General features: G+C 37.2%; 1 protein-coding gene across 1 annotated transcript; it reads right to left on the bottom strand.

The window, feature by feature from the left end:
- Positions 1-6,339: 6,339 nt before the first annotated feature.
- On the bottom strand, positions 6,340-7,238 carry LOC150075544 (uncharacterized). The gene has a single exon (XM_090388885.1). The coding sequence runs from the start codon at positions 7,227-7,229 to the stop codon at positions 6,345-6,347; it is 885 nt and encodes a 294-aa protein (XP_090245011.1). The 5' UTR covers positions 7,230-7,238; the 3' UTR covers positions 6,340-6,344.
- Between the last annotated feature and the right edge of the window lie 2,876 nt (positions 7,239-10,114).

The raw sequence follows: 10,114 nt of genomic DNA, 5'->3' as shown, positions 1-10,114 counted from the left end.
ATTTATTAGATGTTTGCAGATGATACAAAGGTTGGCAGGGTTGTTAAAGACAGTAATGGCAGTGTGCTACTGCAACAGGATCTAGATAATTTGGGCAGATGGGCTAAGAAGTGGCAACTGAAGTTTAACCTTGACAAATGCAAAGTACTGCATATGGGTAGAAGTAACCCCAGAGAAACGTACCAACTGTGTGGTACTACACTTAAGGTGGTAGAAAATGAAAAAGACCTAGGAGTAATTGTGTAGCCAGATATGAAGTTTTCTGAGCAATGCAGACAGTCTGCCAGGGCAGGTCATGGGGTTTTGTAAATGATATATAGGAATTTTGCTAGCAGGGAAAAGGAAGTGATTGTCCCTCTTTATAAGGCCACGCCATGAGTACTGCGTACAGGTCTGGAGGCCTCATTTTAGGAAGGATGTAGATTTACTTGAGCGTGTACAGAGAAGGGCAACAAGATTGGTGAGAGGAATGAAGGAATCCTCTTACCAAGAGAGGCTTAAGTTCTGCAAATTGCAGTGGCTGGAGACTAGGCACCTGCGCGGTGATCTGATTGAGGTATATAAGGCCTTGAATGGGTTGAGCACGCTGAATTCTGATGGGATCCTTCCACTTGTTCAGATTACGAACCTAAGGGGGCATAAATTCAAATTAAGAAAAGACAGATGTAGAATAGATGTGCGGAAATTTGCCTTTAGCCAGCGGGTGGTTAATTGCTGGAACAAACTTCCACCTGTCGTTGTGGAAGTTGATAGGTTGAATAAATTTAAGGAGGAACTGGACAGGAATTTGAGGCAGTGGTGTGATTTTTTTTTTTTTTTTTTTTGGCTGATGCTGCATAAGCTCATACACTTGCTTTCTTGCATCACATGACACTACTACTACTATTGTTTTCTACAGCAGCATGTTCGGGAGGAAACTAGAGAGAGCAATACTCGATCTGATTATCAGTAGTAATTCGTCATGCATTAAGAATCTACAGATAAAGGAACCACTAGGTGGCAGTGATCACAGTGTGCTGAAGTGGGATTTACTCAGAGATAACTACCATCAGGGGTAAAGGGAAGGGTTTTTGCTTTCGTAAAGGCGACTACAGTGGTCTGAGACAGTATTTGCATTCTATACGGTGGGACCAACTGACGTTACCAACAGCAAATTCAAAATGTGAGGCGATCAAAGAATTAATCTTGGAAGATATTAGGCTTTACATACCAACTAAGAAATATTGTTCAAGGTTTAAGCCTAATTGGATATCAGATGACCTAATGAGACATGTTGCCAAGAAGAAAAATGCATGGGATACATATAAATTAATGGGTGACATGGAAGCCTATGATAGATATAAGCTAGTCTGTAACCAAGTCACAAAGGAGATTAGGCAGATTATGAGAAATCTTTGGCAAAGGATGCAAAGAAAAACAGTAAAGAGTTCTTTACCTATGTAAACTCTAGAAGGAAAGGGATGAATCAGATTGCTCCACTGAATATTGATGGTTCAGCTGTTCATGATCCTGCTCAGGTGGCTAATAAACTAAATGAGTGTTTTGCATCTACATTCACAGAGTTATTCAGGGAGGGGAATGCAAGAGGTGAATTAAACTGTGGCAGTGAGCTACATGATTTTGTAATAACTGAAAGTGGAGGAGAAATTGTTGAAAATAAACATAAAAAAGGCACCCAGGGTGGATGGGATCTATCCAGTTTTATTAAAGGAGGCAGCAAAGAAGTAAGCAAACCCTGAGCCATAATTATGAGAGCTTCTTTGGACTCAGGGGAGATGTGCAAAAAAAACTGGAGTTGTGCAAATGTGACCCCAATTCACAAAGGAGGATCAAAGGGCAACACAAGTAATTATAGACCTGTGAGTTTAACCTGTATTCCAGGAAAATTAATGGAGTCACTGATTAAGGAAGCACTGCAGGATCATTTAGACAAGACTTCAGTTATAGCTTGGACACAGCATGGTTTTGTTAAGGGGAAGTCTTGTTTGACCAATTTGATTGGATACTATGATAATAATAAATTTTGTTTATACTCCAGGACAACCAAATGGTCAGAGGAGTTCACAAGATCGAATACAAGAAACAGCACTGTATCCATCAGTCATGGGCTTGAACCCGGTCACTCAAGGCATGTGTACTTATGCACCAGCGCTTCTACGGCGAACTGGATGCAGGGAATAACTTTGATGTCATATATTTGGATTTTAGAAAGGCTTTTGATACTGTTGCACATGGAAGACTGCTGTACAAATTGGAGCAGTGTGGCATTGGAGGCAAATTGCTGCTATGGATAAAGGGGTGGTTGAGGGGGAGAAGACAGAGAGTGGTAATCAATGGACACTGCTCATCGTGGACTAATGTTATTAGTGGAGTCCCTCATGGTTCAGTATTGATGATGGTATATCCGGCTTAATGTCCAAGTTTGCAGATGATACGAAGGTTGGCAGAGTTGTTAATGACAGTATGCTGTTGCAACATGATCTAGAAAAGCTGAGATGGGCTGAGAGGTGGCAAATGAAGTTTAACATTGACAAATGTAAACTACTACTACATATGGGAAGTAGTAACCCCAGAGGAACATATCAACTCTGTGGTACTACACTGACAGTGGTAGAGAATGAAAAGGACCTGGGGGTAATTGTGCATGTAGATATGAAGTTTTTTGAGCAGTGCAGATGGTCTGCAAGAGTAGCTCATGGTGTTTTGTCAATGATATACAGGAATTTTTCCAGCAGGGATAAGGAGGTGATTATCCCCTCGTTTAAGGCAATAGTCAGGCCACACCTACAGTACTGTATACATGTCTGGAGGCCTCATTTTAAGAAGGATGTAGAGCTGTTGGAGCTGCTGAAGTTTTGCTGGTTAGACTAGGCACCTGCGAGGTGATATGATTGAGGTATATAAAGCCTTGAATGGTTTGAGCATGCTCAATGCTGATGGGATTCTTCCTCAGAATAATCACCTGAGAAGGCATAAATTCAAATCGAGGACACTTGTAGGATAGATGTGTGGAAGTTTGCCTTTAGCCAGCAGGTAGTTGATAGGTGAAACACTTCCATCTTTTGTTGTGGAGGTTGTCAGCCTAAATAAATTTAAGGCTCAGCTGGACAGGTATTTGGAATGAACAGAGGGGTGAAGTGTTTTCTTTTGGGCTGATGCTGCATAAACTTGCTTCCTTGCATCGTATGTCTCTACTAATGCTAATGCTAACAATCTTGCTGTTACATTACTTGTCCCTTAGTGACCTATCTTCATCATTACAGTGGCAAGGCACTAATGCTGGAAAGCTGTAAAGTAGGCTGACTACATAGCCAAATCAGGAAAAAGCACTCAAGCTTGTCATGTAGCTTTTATTTTTGACCTGTTAGGTATTCCTTTACTGAGAGCGAAATCTAAACTGTAAGAATGATTTATTTCCTAGCTCAAAGTTGCCAATGTCATCGTGAAATTGTCACTATGTAGATATGCATTGTTCCACAGCAGAATAATTGTTCGAGTTTCCCAGGTCCATTTTTTGCAAACTGTTATATGCACATTATTGAGAAGCAAGCTTCTATTAATACCAAGCATTACCTGTTGCAAGAGGTAGCAGAAAACTGACAAGATTCAATCTTCTGAATCTCGACATAATTAGCATAATTTTTTCAGCTGAAAGCTCTCATGTTTTTTGGATGGCGATAATCCTTTGGTACCATTCCATGCCTGATCGCTTTGATTCTGGGGTTATATTGTGTACCACTGTCACGCACAAATCGCTATTCATTAAAGAAATGCTTTTCAGTCATTTAAATGTTTGACAGGAACAGCAATATGTGCCTTCTAGATGAACATCTGCATCTTTGAGACCCACCTTGTACACTTTCTTGAAAAATAAATGTCCATGAATGTTTCCTAAAATCAGCTCTTCTATGCAATGAATGTTAATATCTATGACAAATGTTGGATACACGTCTGCATGATAGGGTTTCTTCTCCACATTGAGTGGAGAAGAAACCCTATAACCTCAAATTGGGTGGCCAGTGGGCCACCCAAATTAATAATTTTTTGGGGATTAATTCTGGCATTGGCAAAGTAACTATACTTTAGTAATAGAGAATGGAGCCAACAGTCGAGCAACAGAAACAAGCCAGAAGACAGTAGAGCAAGGAATCTTGATATTATAGGAATACCAACTACTGTATTTAATACTGTTTATTACCAGCAACATGTAGTTCATTTTATTGGCATATTAAGACAAAGTTATTCACGTAAGTTAAAAACAATAGTAAAAAACAGTATTTCTGATTGCAAAATAAATTTCTAGCAATATATTTGATACATTATTCCATTTGGTTCTTGTTACATCCAGTGCAATATCAACGTATGTTTTTTGTAGAAAAAAATAACATAAAAAATAGTTATAAAAGTAGTTAGAACACGGTCTCGTACAACTGCAAACTGTGTAAACTACACAGTTATTTTCTGGGGGATATTCCAATGTAGTGTTGTTTACATTATGATAGCTTGTCATAACATAAAAAAATGAGATTGATCAACTTGAAACCCTTAAACATTTCAGAGCAATTACCATTAAAAATACAGCCTTCCTGATTGCAGAGACCAGAGAATGGGCTACTACTTCATTTTCCTTAACATTTTTTTAAAGAAAATTATAACTTTTGTGTTGGGGATTAATTCTTGTAATAAGAAACTAAATAAAAAAAAAATTGCTGAGGGATTTTAAACACAGGCTTAACCACTACAAAGATGGCACAGCTAAACAGCTGATGAGTAGTCAGTGCTCTTCTAGTGCCTTCCTGCATTTATTAATCGTAAATTTCTTCTGCAACAAATGTTTCAGTAACCAAAATAGGTAGTAGGCTAGGCGGGGGGGAAAGGAAGTAAACTTGTATGACAGATGTTCCAAAAAACCTTCCATCCTGTAGGATGAACCTACTGATTGGGATTTGTATGGCTGTGGCCAGGACTATGCAATGGTATCTGGAGGAGCCCCAGTGGTTTATTTTGGAGACCCATCCCCTTCTCTTGTTATATCTATATTATAACCATTTAAGAAATGTTTGAGAGCCCTTCAGAATCAGGGCCCAGGTGCATAAAATCCAGCATACACATTTGATTGGCCCTGGCTGTGGTATAGCATTGTCATGAAGCAATATCACACCTCTTCTTTTGGAAGGCTGAAGATAAACACTTATTCATCCAAAAACAATAACCACCAGACTTTTATGACTGAATTTTTGCTCTTGAATGTTTAGTTTTTGTTACTACTGGATGTTCTTTGTGTCATGAGGCTTACTCTTTGTTTCAGTGGTAACATAATAATGCCCCATACATCAGTGCCAGTGTTGATATAATGCAGAACGGTATGCCTAATTGCTCTATGTCAAATGATTTAATGACAAGTATGGTCAGGGGCATTCCTAGGGTATGTGGCACCTGGAGTGCCAATTGAAATTTGGCACCCCCCTTTAAAATTTTCTTCACATGTGTATGTAAGTTTCAGGTTTTCAGGTGCCCTTTGAATGTTGGCACCTGGGTGCAGTGTACCCCTTCACCCTCGGGATGGCCTGCCCTGCCCCCGAGTATGGTCCTGTGGTAAGATACATGGATAGAGGCTTATGTATAGTAAGATCACACTGTAACAAAAATACATTATATATCTAACAAGCGTACCATGCATCAATCGCAATCAAACAAAATGAAGCAGTCAACTCTTCTGACTGCATTGGCTGTACAGAGTATACAGAATTTTATAAACATTAAATTGTAATCAAATGTGCAGGACCTAATGGGATGATACTTTCAATATATCAATCACCACAAAATAAATTCCTTTGAAATTCTAAGTTTGACTACTAATTTGTTCAACAGTTGTGCATCTGTACTGGGAGACTACGACTAAGGCTAAAACCTAAAGCTGTAATCTGTTACAACAGTTCTAATGTGTACAGTTCATCTTGAAGATCATTTCTTACTCAGAAAGCACTGCAAACTCATACTTGTTTTAGGCACATATGTTCTGTATGAATAAAAAGGTCATGATTTTATTTCTGACAACAGTCTACTGCTGGCATGAAAAAAAAAAAAAAAAAACCAGATGATTCATAACTGTTTTCCAATATTTTTATTCCTGTTGAAATATTTCCAGCAATATCATATGCATTATTTCCTTATCATGTGGCAAAATTAGTTTCCATCACATGCACTTTTTTGCTGATATGTCTTTTTGTTCCTGATTTAAAGGAACTCTTGCACACAGTGGTTCAACCTGATTATTTCATGAGAAACATTTGTCATGACAAAAGCAAGAACCATATTTAGGCTATATAAAATGCCACATCTTATCATAATGGTTTCTTCTGATTACAGATTACTAAATGATTTTTTAGATTGAAAGATGTTGAAAGAGCTTTGCCACATATTTCACAAATGAAGGGCTTCTGATCAGTGTGAATTAATAAATGCTTCCTTAGATTGCCTGATTGTGAACATGCCTTCCCACATATTTCACATATGTAGGGTTTCTCCTGAGTGTGAACCATTAAATGTGTTTTCAGACTACATGACTGTGAAAATGCCTTGCCGCATATTTCACATATATAGGGTTTCACTCGAGTGTGAATCAATAAATGCTTTTTTCGGTTACCTGATTCTGCAAATGACTTGCCACATATTTCACATATGAAAGGTTTCTCCTGAGTATGAACAGTTAAAAAATGGCTTTTCAGACCACTTGACTTTGAAAATGCTTTACCACATACTTCACACATGAAGGGTTTCTCCTGAGTGTGAACCTTTAAATGTTTTTTAAGATTACCTGACTCTGCAAATGCCTTGCCACATATTTCACATGCAAAGGTTTTCTCCTGAGTATGAACCAATGAATGTCTTTTCATATCGTCTGATCTCAAAAACTTTTTGCCACATATTTCACAAGTGAAAGATTTTTTCTGTCCGTGAATCAATAAATGTCTGTTCATTGTACGCAGGTCTGTAAACATCTTGCCACATGTTTCACAAGTGAAAGGTTTCTCTGAAGTGTGAATTCTAAAATGTTTTTTGAGTTGACTTAAATATTCAAACCTCCTATCACACGTTTGACATTTCAAGCGTTTCTTATTACAACAAAATTTCCTTCCCTTTGAAATACTATTATCCTCTGTGAATGACTCTCTGTAATTCTTTCTTTCAATAACTTCTTCCTTGACAATGGTATTCTGGTAAATCATAGTCTTTAAATTTGCCTATACTTCTGTTATTTTCTGCAGTAAATTTTCTTTTTGCAAAACAGTCAACATTTTATATTTATTTGCATTAGAAAAAATTCATTGATTATTCACTTTAATGTTTTCTTGCTAAAGAGATATTTTTGATGCTGCATTGTCCCGTACATCTGTTTTTCCCAAATTGGTATTGCTTAATAATGCATTCTCCATCTGCAAAAAAAAAAGTCAGTGTAAGTAGTTTAGAAATGTCAATTTTGAAAAAAAAAAAAAAAATAGAATAAAATGAATATAATTCAATATTTAGGCTCATTGCTACTATGTATTTGGAAATTCTACTGGATTATTTAAACTACTCTCATGAAAATGCAGTTGTTTCAATACATTCATGTATATTCAACACCACACAAAACTAGTATTGCTTGGGAATAATTTTCAATAAGCTAGAAGAATATTGAAAACCCCTTATTAAAAAATTTCCTGATTCCCGATAAAACATAATGTAAGTCTGATCAAATATTATATGCTACAATAGAATTCAGGTTATCTGAAACAATTGGGAATAACTGCTTTTTTTCGATAATCAATTTTAAAAACAATTATCTACAGTATTTATAAAGGTTAGCAGTAAAAAAAAAATGACAGAAAATAACAGTAACCTTCCTTTGTTATTTTTGCATTACGTAACATGCATGCAGTGCGCATTACCACATGTAGTGCAACTTAACCACAGTCACCCTGAATTCAGAGGGTGACTGTGGTTAAGTTCCCTCCACCCCACTGGAATAATATCCCCCAAATTTTTATTTTAATATTCGTTCAAAGACCTCAGACACTGAAATTTTCACTACATTTTTGTTTAATTTTAATTGAAATTTTCTTCTTACCGCACTCTTTAGGGGCCATATTATCAGCTTAAACAATGTTGGAATTTTAAAACATGAATTCAATAAATTTATGTCAAATAAACACAACATAAAAATTCACATCAACTAAGTGTGGTACTCGTTAGGTGGACATGGTGAAAACAAATCACTAAAATTCAAAACGAACAATTTTCAAAATAATTAAATGGGCAATATTTTTGGTTGCACAAATTGTAACTAAAAGTCACTATTTCAAGTGTTGGCATTTTCGTTTTATGGTTTTCATGTTCCCTTTATTTTCACACAAACCATCTCTTGATAGTGTTTCACACAAACGTTATACTTGCGACTAATTTTGTTTGTATATCGCAAACAAGACGACGACTGGATTGCAGGTCTTGAATAGGTTCGCCTGAATTGGTTCCTCAGTGACGGATTCTGTTGTAATTAGAGAGTGTCAGTCAGCTTTCAGGGGAAGGGCTAAACGATGTCTAGGCAGAGAGAAGCCTAGAGCAGCCACTATTTCAACTATTTCAATCATCGGCAATTTCACTTTATGGTTTTCAGATCCCTTTATTTGTTTTTTTTCACAGCAAGGGTCTACCTGTAAAGGCCCTTAGCCTTTGTATACCACAAACAAGATGGTTTGGTTGCTGCCTATAAACAATACATTTTTAATCTTTTTATTATATATGTATCTGCACTGTAATATTGCAAGATTGCATGAAGATAAGCCTAGCAGGCACAAATGAGTTATTGGAAAAATTAATAAATTAAGTATTTGATACATTTTTTTTATGTAAACCCCAAACACGAGACATATTAGAACCTATAGTACTTAGTACCGTGCTTGGGTTGGAGGTTGAGAACGAAATCGATGACAGAACACACAGTTTACAGACAATATACATGGAGCAATATGGGCTTAGTTGCTGATGCTCCTAAAAACCTACTATTACAAGAACAACAGCTGGAGGCAGGGCCTTCTCAGGTAGTGCAGTGGACACCATCATAGTCCTCCCATACCTTGTTGGCAAACATGAATTTGAATCCCGTCAATGACGTAAAGAATTTTTACGGGCATTCTGAACAGTGTGCCTGAGTTTGTCGGCTTTAAATCTCATGGTTTTCACTCCCATTAATCGGATTTACCTTCAAACAAAGCAGAAAACCAACTGAAGATACATGCAGTTACAGACAAAATATATCAGCACATAACAATCTTAGTTTATTTTGTATTTAAAATACACACACCAAAAGCAGTGTTATTGCAAGACTGATGCTCCATACAATAGCATTTCAATGGAAATGGGCTCTCCATGAACCAGCACGGCAATGCTCAATACCAAACAGCAGAAAAACCTGGTGTTTTTCTGCTGTTTGGTATTAAGAAATAAAGCCAAACAACCTGTGCGTCAATCAACTAGGCTTCTTTGCCTCCTTTATACCCTTTTTTAAAGTAATTGGATAAATTTCCTTTTTTCTTTTCATGAAAACCCCAAACACGAGAGGTATTAGAACCTATAGTACTTAGTACCGTGCTTGGATTGGAGGTTGAGAAGATGAAAGAAGATATTTGTTGACATTAGATTGAACTTCTGTAGACTAATTTTCAGGAAATACATAAGAAGGAAGGTTGTTCCAGAAAACATCAGTTGAATGAATAAACAAGGAAGATGAAAAGTTGGTTCTGTGAGTTTGAAGTTGGACAGTAAATGGATGTTGACTGGTGGCAGCACGTGTTCGGACTGTTTCAAAAGAGAGAGAGCGGGAATTATAGAAGCCAATTCAGAAGAACAGTGCCCATGGAAGTATCTGTAGAAGAGGCATGTAGCAGAAACAGTACGTCTATGAGACAGCAAGTGCAGAGACTCTGTTAGAAATGAATCATTAATTAACCTAACTGCCCTCTTCTGAACGGACTCAAGAAGCCTGAGAGACTTTTGGAGACACCACCCCAGATGTGGGAACAATATTCCATGGTAGGGCGGATTTTCGATTTGTAAAGAGTGAACAGCTGTTTGG

The sequence above is a fragment of the Mastigoproctus giganteus genome, chromosome 14 (genome assembly GCF_048544385.1).
Source record: "Mastigoproctus giganteus isolate SK-2022 chromosome 14, ASM4854438v1, whole genome shotgun sequence".
Lineage (NCBI taxonomy): Eukaryota > Metazoa > Arthropoda > Arachnida > Uropygi > Thelyphonidae > Mastigoproctus > Mastigoproctus giganteus.
This window is presented reverse-complemented; position numbering and strand designations above follow the sequence as displayed.